Source organism: Drosophila ananassae, chromosome XR (assembly GCF_017639315.1).
Source record: "Drosophila ananassae strain 14024-0371.13 chromosome XR, ASM1763931v2, whole genome shotgun sequence".
NCBI lineage: Eukaryota > Metazoa > Arthropoda > Insecta > Diptera > Drosophilidae > Drosophila > Drosophila ananassae.
In genome coordinates, this window is record NC_057932.1 from 17,987,263 (window position 1) to 18,006,524 (window position 19,262).

The following is a 19,262-nucleotide window of genomic DNA, read 5'->3' on the forward strand; positions in this document are numbered from 1 at the left end:
ATTGTAAATAAAAGTGCTGCCCCTTTGAAATTAGTTAATAATAAGCAAAGTCATGGCCAGAAGAAAAGCTGTACAGTATTTTTAGTTTCAGAATCCCTGATTCGTACAGTATTTTTGGTGGTAACTTTGCTTGGGACACACAGTTCGTTTTACAACACTGTTCTGTTTTAAAGGCAATTAATCATTATTTTGTCTAAATAAAGTGATTAAATAACTAAGAATTAAAAAACTCATCATAAAGTGATGAGATGGAACTGTTATTCAACAAGTTTATTCGTAAAAAAGAAACACATGAGTCTTTAATACCAAAGAAAATACCAGATCTACTTTTTAGTGAGTGGCATAACTTTTTTTTATCGCATCCCTGGTCGAACTGTCAAGCTTTCCGGGAAAGATCTAAAAGTCATTGTGACAATCGAGTCAGTGCGGAACACGTTTCAGCGACGAAAAAAGAAAGTGAAAAAGTAAAAAAAGTTAATTTTCAATTAATTCAAAAAAAAATGTCAAAGAAATTCAATCCTAAGATGACCTGCCGTGACCAGGAGGCGCGTGCCAATATCGAAATGATTCGCAATCTTCTCGACGAATTGCAGCAGGATCCGGAGATTGATTCTCAACGTGCTTTTGAGGATGCGACCTACAGTTAGTGTTTTAATTTGGGAAAAAAAAAACAAAAGGGTTAGTAACTAAATGAAAAAAACTATAATTTCCTTACAGCCATAGTTCGCGAACAACTTATGGAGAATCTTCGCGTAGAGACTGAGGCTCTGAAGAAGCTCTATGAGGAGAAAGTCAAGAAAATGACTGAAGAATTGAAGAAGCGTCATGAGCAAAAAGTCCAGCAGCTTACTCGTGAATTTGCTATGGTTTCCGGAGAGCGAAAGCGTACCCGAAGTCCACTTTCTTTCGAAGGTGGATCTTCTTCTCCCAAGTCGCGTCGTGTCGGGGTTGTCAATCCGCTACCAACCCATGGCTCTGAACGGAGCAATTCTATCTCCCATATCCTGGGGGGCGACAGTATTCCCTCAACATACCGACGCAGAGCCGCGGGACAACCAGGTCCGCGGGGCTTTGTTTTTGACGAAGAAACTGCAGCTGCCACACGTCAGTCTGAGGCAAACAGGGCTATGTCGAGAGATATGCCCTCCACTTCCAGTTTCTTTGGACAGTCCACCTCTCAGGGTCCTACTTTCGGGAATGAAAACCGATCGGGCTCACGGTTTCTGGAGTTATGCGGGGCTGAACCATCGGTGCCATCGACATCCCCCTCTCAGGGCTATAATTCCTCAACCAACTCACGCCGGTTGGAGCTGTACAGGGCTGGGCTGTGCACCTATGGGTATGAGATATCCACCAGTTCGGGAGAACCCACTCGCACTTTTGACAATGAAGCAACATCCACTTCTCGTCGTTGGGTGGCATCATGGGATGAGGTGGAAGAATCCACTCCCCGGGCTTACAACCTCAACATAAGATCCGAATCCATTGAATTCTATCTGGACCTGTACCGAGCTCGACTGATGGCCGAATCTGCCGCTCGAAGTGTGGAAGATGCCACGCCATGGATCTACAACACCAACATTGAATCGTCATCCACTTCACGTCGCGGGGAGGACGATGAGGAGAGTCTGGAGGATGACCGGTACAGTCTGGAAGACGCCACTCCCTGGATCTACAACACTAACCCCCAACCCCCGACTACCTCATGTCGTGTGGAGGCATACCTGGTTGAGGATGGGATGTGCACCTGTTCCATGTCAGCGAGTAGCATAGAGGATGCCACTCCATGGATCTACCATACTTACACTGAATCTCCATCGGCCTCACCTCGTTTGGAGGAGATTAATGCTCTGTTTGACGATGAGACTCTGTCATCGGGAGAACCTACTTCTGACAATGTCTTAATGCCAAGTAAGTACTTAAGTGATTATAAGAATGATTTAACTGATCTATTTATTTACAATCAAGCCCCGAATGAGGAGGAGGATCAGTCTGGTTATGAAGAAGAGCAGGACGATGATGATTCCAGCGCTTAGATTCCAAGAAGTCCCTATAGAATTGTGAGAAATGCAAATAAATCATTGCTGATGCACCACTGTGCTCATTATTTGTTTGGCTTTTATTTGTCCTGAATGGGTAGGGTATCCTCGGTATCCTGGAGCAACTTAATTAACGCGTGTCAAATTCATTTCGACGGCCACACTAAAAACAAATGTCATCCTGGCAGGACACGCAACTTAATAAGGAGGAGAGCGGGACAAATGTCTCGAAAGTCAAGCGGATACGTGATGGAATGGAATGGCAGGGTCCTGGCAAATAAACACAATAAGTGTATACACAAAAACATTACCAACAATTTTATCCCAACGAAAATAAACAATTGAAACGAAGAATAAGACCAGGGACACAACTTAGGGATTAAAAATGAAAATAATACTCTTACAAGAAAGGTTTTGTGGTTTTTTAGGAAATATTTAGAAATTCAAAGTAGATTTGATTAGGAAACTCATAAATCCTAAACAATTATTTACATTTCAAGTTAAAAGATATAAAAATTAAGTTTAAAATGAACTGTTTTGCCAACTATACCCTGAATAATGTTTCATAGAGCATATCCTTTTGGCATTTTGAAAGTTTTCCTTCTTTCCGGCACAACTTCTTCATTTTTATTTTTATGATTTCGAAAAAAATGTCAACAACAATTGAGATACAACATAAAGAAGAACAATATAAGCTGAGAGCAGAGTAGCTACACAGCACCCAGCAACTATAATATTAAATGAAATTTATTTTATTGCAGACAACAGACGCCAAGTTTTAGGTATCTTTTTGGGGTGTGTGAGTTTTCTTCAACAACTTTTACTTCCTTTTTTCAGTTGTTTCCTCGGTCTTGGGGGGGGGGGGGGTGGGAAAAAGCATGCTTTTTTCGAAATTATCAAAGCAGAAAAGGGAAGCTGATGCTGAAGCTGAATTAAAGCGAAAAAAAAAACGCAGGTACAACCCAAAATGGACACCTGGCCTCAAGTGCCTTCTGCAATAGCAACATAAACAGGACCAACAAACACAAAGGACCCAGGCAAACACATAAAACATAATTGCAAATTAACCTTTTTCTGATTTACTCCAAAACACTCACACCTACACGCCCCAAAAACAGAAGCAACCTCACAAAAACTCGGAAATAAATGTAATTTCCTTTCAAGACTACCAAGAATAAAAGTATAGGGACATGGCATATAGTGACAGAAAATTAGGGGAATATATTTTTAGATTATAAAAAATAGGATTCAAATAGTATTTTAAAGTTTTAGATTGATTTAAGGAGAAAATTTAAAGGAAGAATATTCATACCTGGTACTTTTAGAGTTAAAGAAGAATTAAAATAGAATGATGATTTGAATTTTAAAATTATCTTTTAAAAGGAAGAATATTCATACCCGATACTTTTAGGAAAAAGTAGAGAAAGAAACTCCTATAGAGTGTAAAAATATTCATACCCGGTACTTTTAAAAGTAAAAGTAAAGGATCCTGTAGGCTGTAGAACTTAAGCCATTTTTAATAAATAATTTTTTTATCATTAAATTAAGATTAATCATTTAAATGAAAATACCTGTCCCACGTAGTTCCTCTCAGTGCACAGGAGAGCGAGGAAGGACACAACTCTTACCTGTTGATGGCTCGACAAAGGACAACTGTGCATTAAGTAGGCAAAATTATTGAGTTTACTGTAATGCCAAAATAAACACGGTGGGGAAATAAACACGAGGTAGAAAGGTGCCAAGAGAAAGTGGTGGCGGTGAAAGTGGGTGCAGGAAGCCATTAACACAATTGCCTGTGACTGGCTCGGCGGCTGAGTCCTGACTTGCCTGACTTGGTTGAAGGATATACTCCGCTGGCGGTGGTGTCCTGGATTCGTACCAGCCAGCTCGTTGTCGGCGTCATTGGGTTAATGATTTTTATGTGCATTTTAATGTGGCAACAGTTTTTCTCTCCAGTTCCCTCCCTTCTACCACAACGCCTCTGGGTTTTACGTTTTTGTTTTTTTTTTGGTTTGTGTGCCGGAATTCTCGGTTGCTTGTTTGCGTGTAAAATGAGCGAGAAGATAATGAAAAAGCGCGAGGATGCGCAAGGATATACACACACACTCTTACACACACACATGAGCATTACTTAACTACAATAACATAAACTTAAACAGGACCTGGAACTGGAACTGGTGAGAAGGGGGGGATACAGTGACGGAGACACATGTGCGCTGGGGGGGTAATAAAGTTGATTGCCTTGACAACTTGCGTCGCCAAGTTTCATACTGCTGCGAAAACTGCTGCTCCTTCAAGCAATTACAAACTTCAATTATAATGCAAAAACATTATCTTGTCATTTTAGGGAGAGGCTGTGTGGCTGGGATTTCACTTTCCAGTTACAAAAAGGAAGACATTGATTTTCATTGGCTCCCCTAACCACCCCAGCACCCCAGCACCCCAGCACCCACTTGAAATTGTTATTCAAGCAATTAATTGGATATTTCCTGTGATTATCGGAACAACGTTGGGGATTTAAATTGAAAAATTCAAATACAAAAATAAGAAAACAAGGGCATTTCATTTAATTAGGTTTAAGTAGGTGGTGATGGTAGGGAGAAAGGTATAACATGTGATTTAATATTTTAAGAGGCTAAATAAATAGATAATAAATAAATTGTTTTATTGTATATACAATTTTATTGCTTAATTTTACTTCAAAATTTGTCAAATAATTTCAAAATCTAGAGCCTCTAACTCCAAAACCTTATATTCTTACCATCTCTATGCCTCTGGGCTCCCTTTAGGCCTTGATTTCTTGGCTTTTATTTCTTGGTTTTTGATTAAAAAGAGTGTTTAGAGTATATAGAGCCCCTTTCCATTTATTCCTCAACGTCTGTTTGTGACTTTCTTTGTTACAATTTCTCCAAAGACTCCAAAAGAAAAGTACTGCCTTCCTCGTAATTCCTATTTCTTCGCATAGTTTTTGTTATAAAATATTTGGATTTTTGTAACTCTCCCACAAATAAAGTTTTTTTCCGAAAACAAAAAATTTGTTGTTTTGTTTTTTTTTTGGAAAATTGAACTGTCAACAGCAAGAACTGATTGCCCAGCAGGCTAAAAAAAAAAGAAAAAAATATTTAAAAAAAAAGAGAAACAAAAGTCGAGCGGAATGTAAAATGAGAGAAAGTTTTTTTTTTGTTTTTTTACTTTCACCTGTCTCCCTTTATTATTTATTCTCTATACTTTCTTCCTGGGGCAGCCTGGGGCCTTTATTTCGAGGGGGGCTCTGCTCTGAGCTTAATAGCAAGAGGCGTGGGTGTGAGATGGAACGAGAGCTGGTGGAGGGAGTTACCTGAAAATGATAGCAAAGGGAATTGTTTTAATATTTTAATTTGAAAATGATGGCTAGAAAATTGTATTTTATTTGTACTTTTAGAATAACTATCATTGCTAGAATTATTACTAGACCATAGACTTAATTTAATATAATAATAAACTAACTATACTTACCATACTTACAAAACATTGGGCTATTGAAAAATAGGCTACTCCTTACTGTCACTTCATACTGTCGGCCACAACCAGTTGCGAATTATAGTCGAAAAAAGTCTGTTTTTCAAAAAAGAATATTTTTTGAGGACTATACTACCATTCTATGATAAATCCCTGCTTTGGAAATGCTTTCTAAATTGGAAAATAAAATTTGTGTTTATGTAAAAAAGCAGAAATATAAAAAAGAAACTTTAGACCTGACAGTGGCCATATTTGAATGTCGGCTTGTGTACTTTTCATCTGCATCGAAACAGTCCTCGGAGAGTGGCAGTCAACTGTTGATTGAACATCTGTGTTGCCTTTTCATTTGCATATTTATATTCTTGTTGATTCTGCCACTCCCGCCGCTTTTCCGCTTTTCCTCTGCATTTTCTTTCCTATTATATATTTTTTTGTCTCATCATTTTGCTCCATTTTTTATTGTTGTTGCCTTAGACAAAGTTTGTCAATTGTTTCGCCACTCGATTTGCATATGAAAATTGACAAAAAAAAAAAAAGGAAAAGAAAAGTTTTTGCCTTTATTTTGATTTGATTTCGTGTGGTTTTTCCTGTTTTTTTTTTCGATTTAAAGTGTGGAAAATTAATTACGGAAGCATTATATAATTTTCATGCGTTTTCCTTTCGGCATATTTCCAAGCAATTAGCGGGAAATGGTGGAAAAACGGCAATGGTGGGGCAAATTGGGGGGTAAACTTTCTCCTGACTTTTCCGCCCATGGCCACGAAAATTTTCAACGTGTGTGTGTGGGGTGTGGGGGTGTGTGGTGGTGTGTGTGCTGGGATGTGGTGCGTCCTTTCACTTTCTACCTTCTCTGCCCCCTAATGTGCTCATCTAATTTATGGCTTCATAAAGCGGCAATTATCGAATTTCGGTCCAAAGGTGCTTCTCTGCTTGGGTTTTTGCACTAGGCAACAAAATATAAAAAAAAAACAAAAGAAAACAAGGATAATGAGCGGTTGCTTTTAGGGTTTGGGGGCTGAAATTTAGTATGTGGTTATTAGAATGGAATTAAAAGTCATGGAATGGCTTCAAAAATAGACTTAGGAGCTTGTTTATTATTTCTTAGGGTAATATTAATCAAATTGGAGGATTAAGCTTCGATTTTTAATGACTTGGTCACACTAACCCGGTTTAAATAAAAGCAGAGGGTCACATTAAGTTATTTAAACTAAGTTGGTCTCACTAAGTTAAGAAATATTTTTTTTATTTTGAATTTCTTCAAAACTAACAAGTATTTCTCTCTTTTTCAGGTAAGCTTCTCTCAACAAAGAGCCCTTCGTATGTGTTACATATATTTTCCCATAATTACTTCAAAGTCTACACATAATTTGAAATACCTGGTAATCCGCACTATTTATAACACCGTCGCTACCTTGACAAAAAGCCCGAAACTGTAACCAAAGTCTTAGAGCCTTAGAACCTTTTGTGGCTTTAAGACAAATGACAAAGAAAAAATATCCTTTTTCCTGGCTCTAAATGTTTGTCATTCAACCGCATATATGTATATATATATTTTTACACATGTGTGTGTGTGTGTGTGTGTGAGTGGATATACAAATACAAACAAAAAAGCCAACACACACACTCTTGACAAACTGACTGCAAAGTAATACTGGAATACCCCACCCGAGGGTATTACGATTATCTCATAAATAAAACACAATCCCCATCAGGTGCTAAAAATAGGCAATATACCGATCAAATCCAGACTAATGGTTTTGTTTTAGGGGGATTTTTTTATTAAAGGGGATTATAAATTGGGGAAATGGAAATTCGTTTCAAATAAAATATTAATATCCGGTACTAGGACTTTTTTATTTATTTAATAATTTAAACCAAGTACTAAACTTCTAAGTACTGAAGCTTTCTGCTAGCTTTTAGAAAAGATTATTGCATCCCTCACTTTTATTTTTAATTAAAATTATATAATTTAATAATATATAATTTAATATAATTTAATACTGGGTATCCCCATATTCGTTTATAAATCCCACCAACATCTTCATTTCTTTTTTGGGTTGTCAGCGAAAGGACACTGAGAGTAAGCAACAAGAGGCTGTACGGAGTAAGGACGATGTCCTCGCCTTGTGCCTGTTTTCGTCCTCGCTTTCGTCCTTTTCGTCATGGCATGTCCTTCGATCCAAAAAAAAAGAAACACAACTCGGGCCTCGCAATATTTATTAAGCTTTTATTCAAGCCATCAAGCATTAGGGATAACGATGTGTCGTTGGCGGCGCAAAAGCAAAAAAGCAAAGCAAAAGCATATCACGAGCAAGGAAAAAGCAAAAGCAAAAGCAACAGCTTCCCAGAAAATCTCTTCCTTCAGCTCTGTCCTTGAATTCGTAAAAATTTCGTTGTCCTGCAAAGGCTTAGAAAGCGAAAAAGGGTTGAACGAAGAAGTCTGGGGTTTTTTTTTGTTTTTTTTTTTTTGGGTCTCTGAGAGCAATTGGCCATTAAGTATACGCCATGGTAGCCGTTGATGATTTCAATGGAAATTTCTTGACTTCAAAATTGACTTTAAATGGGCTGTGGGAGTTGTAACTCTATCTATCTTGATTTAAGGACGTTTTATTAGAGGGAGGTTGGGAGAAAAAGCTTATTTATGTATCTTTTCTTTAAAATAGAAGGATTTTAGAAAATCTCTACTATCTTGTATAATTTTCTAAAAAATATAACCTTCAACTTCAAGTGTTTAAAGTTTCAAAGCCATTACTTCCGAACTCTCCTCCCGTTCCAATTTGCATTCGCACATTTCTATGTGCCTCGGATGTCAAAAAACTAAAAAATCCATTAAAATGCACTTGAGAATGCCGCAGGATGCACGGCTCGGAAAATCTCGACAGGACGAAAAGGACCCCAGAAAGTCCCGCACAAAAAAAAACGAGAGAGCTTAGCAGAGGCTATCCACAAAAAAAAAAAATAATAAAAAAAAAATAAAAATGGCATGAAAACTGTGAAGGGAAATGTGTGGAGGAAATCACTGAATTCAATTTGAGCAATTTCCTGTTTTTCAAAAGGTGCTGCTGGCTGCCTGTCGTTCTCCGCCAAAATTAAAATTTTCCTAAGCATTAAAAAAAAGAAATCTAAAAAAAAAATACTCAAAAAAAAAAGAATTGGAAATGGAATTGAAATTGGAAGGCTCTTGAAAGTCACTTGGAAATAAATGGAGGATGAGGAGAATCGTCCTCTCTCTTTCTCTCCCTCTGTGTCTATCTCTTTCTCTGTCTGTGGAGCCTTTTCTTTTCATTTTTGCTTGGCGCGAGCTTTTTCAATTGAATTTTTCAATTCGAATTGAAATTAATATTCACTTTCAGCATATCAATATATATGGCTCGCTTTCACGATTCTTACACAGAGAGAAATGTTTATTTTTTTTTAAATATTTTAGAGATTGAGGGGAATTTTTAGACATTTTTATATAAGATTTGAGATTTTTTTATATAAATATAATATATTGAATCTTACTATCTTACCTAAAAATATCTTCAAATCTTAATTTTCTTGTTTTTCTTCAGTGAATATAAAACATAATGAATATTAAATAAATATTTATTCAAATAAATTTTTAATTTTAATTAAAACATTATAGATATAAAATATATAATAAGAATAAGCCATTTTCTTTTTTATTATTTAAAAAAGTATTTATTAAAAAATTATTTTTCTTGCTTTCTTTTAAAAATTACATAATCTTACTACAATGTCCTTTTCCCAAAAAGGATACTATATTTTTTTTACATATTTTTCCTCTCAGTGTATACATAAATTCATATTGGCTCTTGGGCTCTGGGATTAGGCCGCCTCAACTTGCTTTTCTCCCTCGGGCGACACATCAAGAAAAAAATAATCAATAATGCTGGGCGAACCAACACAAAAATACGTTTCAGGACAACAATATTTTATTCATTTTTTCTTCCGATATATATATATATATATATATATTCTTTGTTGAAGCAGAAATTAATGAAAAATTCAAAAAAAACGGAAAAGTTTATCGATTTGTGGCAAGAAAAAGAAAGAAAATGCAACTCGTATTAGGATAAATTAAGATAAACAAAATAGGATTTATATGGTGGCCATAAAGAGGACAACGAATCTCCGGCCAGGATTCGCAGGATCAGCGAAAAGGGAGGTGAATTTACGACAACCATTTGATTTACTCAAATGAGGACCAATGTCAAAGCCAAATTGTAAATTGTCAATGGCCCATAAAAAAAAAAAAAACAGATCCAGAAACAAAATAAGGAAAGAAAAAGGGAAAGCCACTGAAATGAAAACGGAAAATGGGAAATGTAAAGGGAAACCCATGAGCCATAAGCTAAAAGGTTCCTCGAATGTCTCATCTAATGAGTGGAACAATCATCATCAAATAATATTTCCGAAATCTAATTGTATTGAAATCGATGCCAGGCGACAGCCAACACTTCAAAGTAGAAATAAGCTACAATTTCCATTTCTTATTGGATTAAAGAGTGCTATTTTAAGACTTACACTGGAAATATATTTGCTAAAATATATACAAATTTTATTTGGCAAAAAAATTAAACAGAAAAGTCAAAGCCATCTTTGATGAAGAAAGTTTCTTGGCCATGATTGTGTTACCAGTTTTATTACCAGTTATTTTTTAATATTTAAACCCTTAATCCTTAGGGTTTCCACCAGGGATTTTAGTATTTTTTTAAGGATATATATAAACATTTATAAAGATAATAATTTAACACTTTTGGTAAGAAAAATACTTCTATTAAGCTCCCTAAAAATTAAAAGTTTGAATCAGTCACTTCTTTAATTATTTATTTCTAAATAAAATATTTTAAAATAGTGTTAGGAGCCAACACTTTAGGGGAACCCTAAAAAATAGTATATATTTAATAGTATTGCCCAACTGTCACTTGTCTGGCTGCCAAAATCACTATCATTTGACAGCGAGTGAAAGTAGAACGTCTTGTGAAGAAAAAATAAGTGAAAAAATCATAAAATCTCTACAATGTCGGAAATTAAGAAACAGGAATCGTCGAATAAGAAGGCCACCGAGGTCTCTCACAACTTGGAGTCCAGTGAGGACATTTTCCAGGACCTGCAAGTCCACAGAGGCTCTGAGTTCTATGGAGTTCTAATGGAATTCGCACAAAGTGGGTCTTTTACAGACTTTAGTTATTAAAAGGTGACATTTAATTGAAAAAAATCTTACTATTATTAGACATTGCTGAGGAACGTATTTATGCCGACTACCGTTTGGCTCAAGCGGCTATGAATGAAGGCCAGAATTCGACTTTATTTAACGATTTGCGGGAAGATGTCGGTCAAGATGAACTCGATTGGGATGTAGATCTCGAAGCAGAGGAGTATTCTGTAGTTGGAGAGGCTCATAACAAGAAGGATGACTCGGTGTTTTTGGTGCCAGCCACTCCGAAAAAGGGTTCCCGTACACGACCCGACAGCCCTGTTCCGTTTGTGCCCCGAAAGTCACGTCGATTGGCTTCCCTTGGACCCTTGGAGGCTGATGATATTCTATTAACTTCCCGGGGCAACAATGGGACATCGCCAACGGCATCTCCAACTCGGAACAGACGCACCCCAAAAGCGCCACAAACTCCAAGGGCTCAGACAACTCCAAAAACTCCACGAGCTCCGAGAGCACCACGAACTCCAAAGACTCCTGCAAGGCCAAGGAAGAAATAAATATAATCCTCTTTTTTTTTTTTGGAATTAATTGGCTAAGAAATTCTATAAGAAATAAAAACTCTACGGCGATGATTGATGATGGTAATTGTTATTTAACAAGTGCCTAGTGATTGATGGATGGAAAAAGGACGAAATTTTATAAAGAAATTTCAGTTTCAATTTAAATTTTCTGGTGACAGTACCAAAGAGTTGTCAGTCAGAGCAAATTGCTTGGCAGCTAGCCGATAATTGAAATTGATGTGACAGACGGTTGAGAGAATACGATTCGATTTTGTAGTTTTTCCAATTTCCGAACAATAATTAAAGAAATCCACAAGAAGAACCCCCTAAAAACTGTACAAGTTCGCGAGATAAACGAAAAACTTTTCGCACTCAAATAACTTGCAGCCCCTAGAACCCAGAATCAGGACCAAAAAGTTGGGTGTTTTGTGTCTTTCCCTACCACACCCCCACCACTCCTCCTCCCATCAAAGTCATTGTAAAGCCTCAAGAGTGGCAGTAGGGAGAGAGAGTGAAGAGGTCCTGGGCTCACAACTCATTACAAGAGTCCTGCGGAGGCAGAAACTTTTCTTCTAATCCGAGATTAAATACTCAGTCCGAAACCCCGGACTCCAGAGGAGTCTCTGTGTGGCAACCATTAGGTCTGCCTCACTTCGGTTCAATCATGCCACAATAAGCCCCTTTCTACTCACTTACTCACTCACCTACACCCACACCTACACCTACACCTACACCTACACATATATACATATATCAACCGGAAGTTGTCGTCCTCGTCGTTGGGGAACCTAGCTAGACTTTCCCATTGGATCCCATTTTGACCCTTTTAAAGTCCTGCACTTCCGGCTGGCATAAGCTTTCCTGCTATTAATGCTCCAGAAATTGCCCTCAGACCTTCAGAAATTGATTTCAAAATGGTTTCAGTCACTTTCTTGGTATTTTCTCTGTTCTCGTCGTCGGTATCGGGAAAAATAGCCAAGAATTACTGGGAAGCAGGGGGGGAAAATGGGGGAAAACTAACAATACCGTTTATTGTCCAAGTTGGCTTAAGTTTGGCTAAGTTTTATTCTGGGAAATGGAATTTATGGGAATTTATTAGGCATGAAACAAGAAAATTTAAAAATATTTTACAACTTCATGGAGATTTTTGGGATACACTTTAAAAGGGGCTATCTTGTAGGTTTTTTTTTTGAGATTTTTAATGACAAGAAAATATTTGTTTAAGGTTTCTTTGTTGAGTTTCACATTTTTCAAGCTTATTTTATCGAAATAGGCAACTCAGGAGTTGATAAAATAAAACAGATTTAAAATTTCCCTAAAAAAAATCCCGAAAAAGTATGCTACGTATTTTATTAACTCAAAAATCCTCTCAATGGTAAAGGGTATAAATAGCTTAACACTCTCCCACTTCTACCAAAATATATATAATACATAAAAAAAGGGATTTATTTCCGCTCTTCAACTCGAGTTCATATTAGGCAAACATTTGACATTTTATTTCATATTTTTTTCAATTTTCTCTTTTTTTTTCGCCACCTACAATTGAAATCAATAAATGTCGAGAACATTTCGTACTCATTCGCACTCAAATATGAAAAAAAAAATATATAAAAAAGAGAAAGTATGGGGTTGAAAAGGAAATGATGAAAATGTTTTTTATGCTGGCTGTGGAATTTTCATTCCGCATTTATGATTTTTGCACACACTTCTCGAGAAGCATTTTGCAGCGCCATCACGTGCCGACAATCACACAAAATCATTGCTTCATCATTTATTAGCAGGACAAAAAAAAAAAGCAAAAAAAAAAAAAGAATAGGAATAAGTAGAGAGGGGGCAAGGACATCATCCGTTTGTTGTCCTGAGGAATTTGGCCTTATAGAGTTGCCACTTCCGTCTTGACTTGACGGGGGTCTAATGTCATTGCCATGGAATTTCATTTCTTTTTTTTTTTTGTCAGCAAATTGTTTTGGGTCGGTTCTTAGATGAAGATATGAAATTTGAAGAGTCTAATTTATCATTTTTATGAGGGAAATATATACATATACACTAAGAAATGCCAAGAGTTGTGAGCTGTAGGACAGAAATGTTGCATACTTTTCGGCATTCAAACGGGATATTTATTATCTCCAAAGAAAACTAGAGTCTATAAATAAATATAATTTTTTTTTAGTGTTCTTTTGAAGTATTTTAAAGCAACAAGTCAATAAATGAATGCCACCTGTTTCGGATTTCTGTGATTTTTGTTTTTTTGTCGGGTGGCTGACTAGTGACCTGACTAGTGAACCCTCTGACAAGTGAACTCTCTCAGGCATTGTCATTCAATTTAGATTTATTGCAGTCGGCCATAGAATTCATAGCCTTGTTTATATTGCTTATAACCAAACATTTTTCTTCTGTTTTTTTTTTTTGGCCAGAAAACAGATTCTATTTGGGCCATCTATCTCAATCAATGCAACAATGTGATTTCTATTCTTTGGACATTTATTCCCAGCCCCCATTCCCCCATATATTGTATAGATATATTTTATTTATAGATTGTCAATTGCAATGTGGCTTTTTCAGAAGTCTCTGTTTACATTTATTGTGTATTCATTCAATAATATGCTCCGTTTATCAAATGACATTTATCGAACAACTGGCCCGGAATAATTGGCCATTGAAACTTTTATTATTTATTTGAAATAACATATGCTAAATGGTCAGTGTTATTGTGTTCTTTTAACGACAATTACCCCAGCCAGCCAGTCGGTTAAATAAACAAAATGCAATAATAATTATGCAATTCAATTATAATGAAAATTTTTCTACAAATGTTTTTCTAACATTTATTATCCTTTTTTTTTGTTGTTTGTTTAATTTCCATTTTGTCCTTTTGAATAGAGGCTGACCATTCAAGTGGTTTTCAAAAACCCTCGATTTTCCATTTTTCCCACAAGGCTATTCATAAATATTTGTCACAGTAATTATTTTTATTCTATTTTTTTTTCTCTCTCTGTGGTTGGGGGGAGGTGGGATGCCGCTTTTTTGGTCGCTCGCCCATTGAAAATCCGCTTAAATGTAAAAAAATAAATTTAAATTGAAATACGCTTTTCGGTAGACAGACTCAAAACAGTCGGCTTTTGTAAATATAGACAGGCTTTGTTGGGGTTGGTATATACTGAGAGAAATATATCTAAATTGTATTTAACAAATTATTATTATGTTTTAGGAATTTTTTTTAAATTTTTCTTACCTCCTAAACTATTTTTTGAGTTTATAGTGTTTTGAAAGGTACTATTGTATTTATTTTATAGTATTATGGTCACACTAATTTATCTTAAAGCTTCAAAAATGAAATTTTAATTTTAAAAAATATTGTAAGATTTTTTTTTAATAAAATTTAAAATAAATTTCTTATTATTTATGATTTTAGAAGTATTTTTTAAACAGAAATAATTAATTTTTTAATAATAAGGTCACATTGGTTTTTATTTCAATCCTTAAAATTATTTTAGAGTTTTTAAGAGTCTTTTAAGACATATAATTTTCATTATTAGACTTTGAATCTTCTATTGTTATGTTCTAAATATTTCTTCAAGTGTAAAAACTGTTAAGGCAAAGGGAATCGCCTGGGGATCGAGGTCTGATTTGGGTGTTTCGTGTCTGATTGACCGTATCGCCTATCTGCATATTTTTGGGTCCCCCATGGGAAGTGGGGCGAGGTGGGGTTGTCACATTCAAGGGTCACGTTTCCAATAGGCCATCCCCATTACCCATCCAGCCCGTTCCCCCTCACAGGTCCTGTTCATCCTGTTCGGTTCTAATTAAACCATTTTGAAGTTGATTGAGTTTACAATCCAATGTGGACCCCGCTTGCCGTTTTTCCTCGATGAATCAAATTTAAATGTTTGAGTGCCACGCAAATTGACTAACAGCCTCCGAAAAAAATGTATATATATGTATATATAGCTCTCTATATATATAAAAATGTCACAGGATTCCTGGGGAATTTGTAATTTTTTTTTGTGTGTCAAGTGCCCTCAGTCTGCTGAGCTGTTGTTTGGATTGGTAATGTTATTTAAATACATAATAAATCCGTTATTTAACATATTTTTGTAGTGAATGGTTTTTGGAATATAATTTATAGTATTTAACAGGGTTTGTTATTTTAAATATTATATTATATTTTTAATAAGATTATTTTATATTTACTCCTCTGAATGAGTACCGAGTATCTTATAATCTCGTGAGACTATATATTATATTTAAATAAAATAAAATATATTTAAATATATTTTGAAATATATTATCATATAACGATTCTGTTAAATCTCTTAAGATATGTATCTTCTACCCTATAACCTATTATATCCTAAACTTTAAACTTCTTTAGAAACCATCTAACTTATTCCTTTTTCGCTTAAATCTCACCATTTTGTTCCGATATACCTTCCCAAATACCTTGGGGTCTAAATTTTTGGCTCAAAGCGTCGAGTACTTAACAAAACAGTGAACGAGAAATAAAAACGATTTGAGTTTTTGGCCCGGGGATTACACAGTTTCGCTATCCGTCTCTTTTTAGTGGGGAAAGAGTAGGCTATATGGGGTTAGAAAGAGAGAGAGAGAGAGAGAGAGAGAAGGGCAGGTTGGAAAAGTGGAGTGGCTTGTCAATTTTCATTTTCATCGCGAGGAAGCCAAAAGAGAAATTTAAATGAGGCGTTTTCAGTTTTTGTTTCCCTGTATTTTTTTTTTGTTTTTTTTTTTTGTGGGAAATTCCTTTTGTTGTTTACTGTTGGGATTATGGTGGTGTGTGTGTGTGTGAGTGAGTGTGTCTGGCTGTGTGTGTGTTAGCTCTTCTACTAATTACATGCTGTTCACTATCCTGTTGATTGAGGAGGCCCCAGGTTGAATCCGATACCCAAAATCCCTGTATGAAATCGCTGCCAAATCGTTTCCAGTTGTTTTTGTCGTCGATGGCTATTAATAGAAGCTCATTATTGGCATTTTTGGCATTGGCCAAAGTCACACACACACACACACACACACACGAGAGAGTAAGTTTTAGCCACGTATGTGTTTGAGTTGGGCAATTCAATTGGCAGTTCCATGGCGCCAGTGAAGTCAGCTAGGCCAAAAGTGATGCCAACAAAAAAAATTACTAAAAATAATAATAATAATAAGATAAAAAGATATTCCTTTTAAAGTCAGAGAGCTTGACTTGCATCCTCTCTGAAAATATAGTATATATATATGTGTGTCCTCCATTAATCCTGCGATAAAAAATCAGAGCAATTTTTAACTTCTAGACAGGACACTCTCATCTCTGGGCCTTGAGTCCTTGGGAATTAAGCTGGCGTCGTGTTGCTCACACACGAAACCAAGAACCAAGTCCTGCTCACTCGTCCGGATGGCAGGAAAGAAAAATCTTTTCCCTTTTGTGATTCTGATGTGCCTAATGCTTAATAACAATTTCATTTACATTTTCGGCACATTTCACATCGGCTTTGGCCTTTGGCCCACGCGGCGTATGCGCAATGTCCCGAAAGGTATATTCTATAAAAAGAGGGTGTTACCTTTTTTCTTTTTTTTTTTTCTTTTTTTTCTATTGTTCTTCGACCTAGAAAAGGGTTTAACTTGTATAAAAGAAAAATAAAAATCTTATTTAGTTAATGATTTTTTCTCCTCCATTTCTTTTTTGTTATTCAATTCAATTAATTGAGACATTTTTGTTGGTATATTTGGGAAGAATTTTATTCAACTTTTTGGTGATTTTCTGGTTATGGTTATGGCTGTGAACCTACCTGGTGGAAAAATGAGAATCCCAAAGGACATTCGCTGTGCAAATTCCCACGAACTGCAATGCGGCGTAATTATAATGCACAAAGGCTAATTAAAACGCGAGTGGGGAATAATGTGGATGGAAAAGTGGGATATAAAAGTGGGGGAAAAAAAAATAAATACCACGATGGCAGGTAAAGTGGATGGAAATTGTGGAAAGATGAACAATGTATTGGGTTTCACAATTTTGCTTTTAAAATATACATACAACGGAGGCAACAATAGATGAATAGATACAACAATGTTTGCCAATTACCAACAAAAAGAATGTCAACTATCGTGTCCACCTTTCTACACATAATTAATCATTTCTCAGTGGCCTTTGTTTATGATGTTGTTTATGATTTAAATGACACGCTAACATTGTGGATTTTGATTTTAGAGAGTGATTGGGGGACTGAAAACTGAAAAAACAAAAATGTGATCAGTTTTTACTCATTATTGCATAATCAAGGTCACACTAAGGTCTTTCTAATAATTTTGTAAGCTTTTAGTGTGATTTTAATCTTTAGAAATTATTTTTCTTCTGTTTAAGTGAAGTAGGCAAGTTTATTCTATGAAAGTTTATTCTAAGCTCTTTTTTTATTATTCAGATTTTTAGTGTGACCATGTGTATATTTTTTCAAAAATAAGAAGAGTGGAAAACAATTCTTTGCTCTTTGAACACTTTGTTTATTGTTTTGTTACACATTCAACACAAAAAAAATATTAAAAAAATTAATATTTCAATTTTAAATTGGTTTCTTCTCAACTATCACTATAATTTCGGCACTGAGATCAATTGCACCGTAAGTTTTGTATGTCATTTTGTAAGTACCATCCGGCATATGCTGCGGAAAACCGTCACTGCTCACCTTGCACTTTTCATAATGAAATTTTTGGGCTGGCAACTCCGTTAGCTTACCCTCAAATTGCGGAAAATTCGAACAATTAGCGGCACTCGGCATAATCATGTTCTTGTAAAATTTATTCATGGCTTCGATGATAGGCTGGCGTGGCAATGAATACGGTTGGAGTTTGTAATTGGCGCCGTCATCGGTGCTGCGGTACATTAGGGCCTCCACATCCATGTCCTGCGTAACATCGATTAGTGTTACCAGATTTCCACTCAAACCAAACTCTCCGCGTTCAATACGATCGATGCGAATATCCCCATAGGCAGTATCCTTATTGCCCGTGTTCATTTGAGCCGATTCAAACTTATAGGTCCAAGTTTTCTAAAGGTTTTTTAATCAAACATATATTATTATTAACAAAAATTAAAACTAAACTCACCTCAGCAGAAGGTATGTTAACTGCCTTTGAAGCTCCAAGAAAACTAATAAATATTCCAAAGCTGTATATGAGAAACATTTTGGATATTTCAACCATCCGATATTTATTTTACAATGAATTGAAATAAAATGATTACTCTGTATTTATAGCCCGGTTGTCTTGTTTATGACCGGTTCGTATCAATCTCATTAGTGTTTACAAGTTACAGTTAATTAATTACAATTAAATTCGTATAATCCGCTTGTCGTGGGTGCGATCGAAAAACTGGCATTGACTGAGGTTATAAAATGAAACATTTAAGCTTTAATAAATTCGATTTAATCAACTATAGCAGCCAGAATAATGTAAAATAAATCAGATATTAATCATGGGAAAGTAAATCATAATTGAATTGAATAAAATGAGAAACAAATATTAATCCCAATGGACTTTATAGAGCGTCAAATTGGTTTCACAATTTTTCCCATCCTCTATTATTTTTCTTATCAAAAAAGAATGTTTAAAATTTACAGAACGCCTCCGTGGAGAGGTCCTGTCCTGGGGAGAACGGCGAGAACAATCAAAGTAAACAAAAGTTGTCGACCCAGCCGCAGAAATCAAGCTCAGCTGTGGCAAAGTTTTGCAGTTGATTTAAATTTTTGCTTACCGAATTTGATTGCTGAAAAGTTGCCGCCTGTGCACAGTGACCGCAAAATGTCAACAGCACTTTTGCGATTTCTATAGCAATATTTAACTACACTTGAACGAAAACAGAAAGTTACTTTTTTTCTTTTTGTCTTTTGGATTGAGTAAATAGCTGTGATTTCGTGGAAAATAAAGTGAAATGTTATGCAGTTTAGTTTGAGTTTTTTAAATTTTTATAGAAAATAAAAGGTCACTTTGGCTATTCGTTGGGTTAGGTCACACTAT

General features: G+C 35.7%; 3 protein-coding genes and 1 long non-coding RNA gene across 4 annotated transcripts; 2 read left to right on the forward strand and 2 right to left on the reverse strand.

Annotated features, from left to right (window-relative positions):
* The first annotated feature begins 389 nt into the window (after positions 1–389).
* On the forward strand, positions 390–2,107 carry LOC6504466. Its single transcript, XM_001966921.4, has 3 exons — positions 390–642; positions 718–1,911; positions 1,969–2,107. Exons 1-3 carry the CDS (start codon positions 501–503, stop codon positions 2,034–2,036), a joined length of 1,404 nt encoding a protein of 467 aa, XP_001966957.1. The 5' UTR covers positions 390–500; the 3' UTR covers positions 2,037–2,107.
* A 2,599-nt stretch (positions 2,108–4,706) lies between these two features.
* On the reverse strand, positions 4,707–6,060 carry LOC116655126. Its single transcript, XR_004310282.2, has 4 exons — positions 5,774–6,060; positions 5,535–5,708; positions 5,238–5,376; positions 4,707–5,138 (listed from the first exon to the last, which is right to left on the reverse strand). It is a non-coding gene; the product is annotated as an uncharacterized LOC116655126 (long non-coding RNA).
* Positions 6,061–10,365: 4,305 nt separating this feature from the next.
* Positions 10,366–11,488, forward strand: LOC116655132 (IgA FC receptor-like). Its single transcript, XM_032452406.2, has 2 exons — positions 10,366–10,708; positions 10,777–11,488. Exons 1-2 carry the CDS (start codon positions 10,564–10,566, stop codon positions 11,256–11,258), a joined length of 627 nt encoding a protein of 208 aa, XP_032308297.1. The 5' UTR covers positions 10,366–10,563; the 3' UTR covers positions 11,259–11,488.
* Positions 11,489–17,751: 6,263 nt separating this feature from the next.
* LOC26515385 lies at positions 17,752–18,481 on the reverse strand. The gene is made up of 2 exons (XM_014904009.3): positions 18,354–18,481; positions 17,752–18,295 (listed from the first exon to the last, which is right to left on the reverse strand). Exons 1-2 carry the CDS (start codon positions 18,447–18,449, stop codon positions 17,810–17,812), a joined length of 582 nt encoding a protein of 193 aa, XP_014759495.2. The 5' UTR covers positions 18,450–18,481; the 3' UTR covers positions 17,752–17,809.
* Between the last annotated feature and the right edge of the window lie 781 nt (positions 18,482–19,262).

Coding starts and splice junctions, on each gene's coding strand:
- LOC6504466 (XM_001966921.4), top strand. CDS start 501: ATGTCAAAGAAATTCAATCCTAAGATGACCTGCCGTGACCAGGAGGCG. Junction 643..717: donor TTTTGAGGATGCGACCTACA/GTTAGTGTTTTA, acceptor ATTTCCTTACAG/CCATAGTTCGCGAACAACTT. Junction 1,912..1,968: donor TGACAATGTCTTAATGCCAA/GTAAGTACTTAA, acceptor TTTACAATCAAG/CCCCGAATGAGGAGGAGGAT.
- LOC116655132 (XM_032452406.2), top strand. CDS start 10,564: ATGTCGGAAATTAAGAAACAGGAATCGTCGAATAAGAAGGCCACCGAG. Junction 10,709..10,776: donor TCTAATGGAATTCGCACAAA/GTGGGTCTTTTA, acceptor TACTATTATTAG/ACATTGCTGAGGAACGTATT.
- LOC26515385 (XM_014904009.3), bottom strand. CDS start 18,449: ATGGTTGAAATATCCAAAATGTTTCTCATATACAGCTTTGGAATATTT. Junction 18,296..18,353: donor TTAACATACCTTCTGCTGAG/GTGAGTTTAGTT, acceptor AAAAACCTTTAG/AAAACTTGGACCTATAAGTT.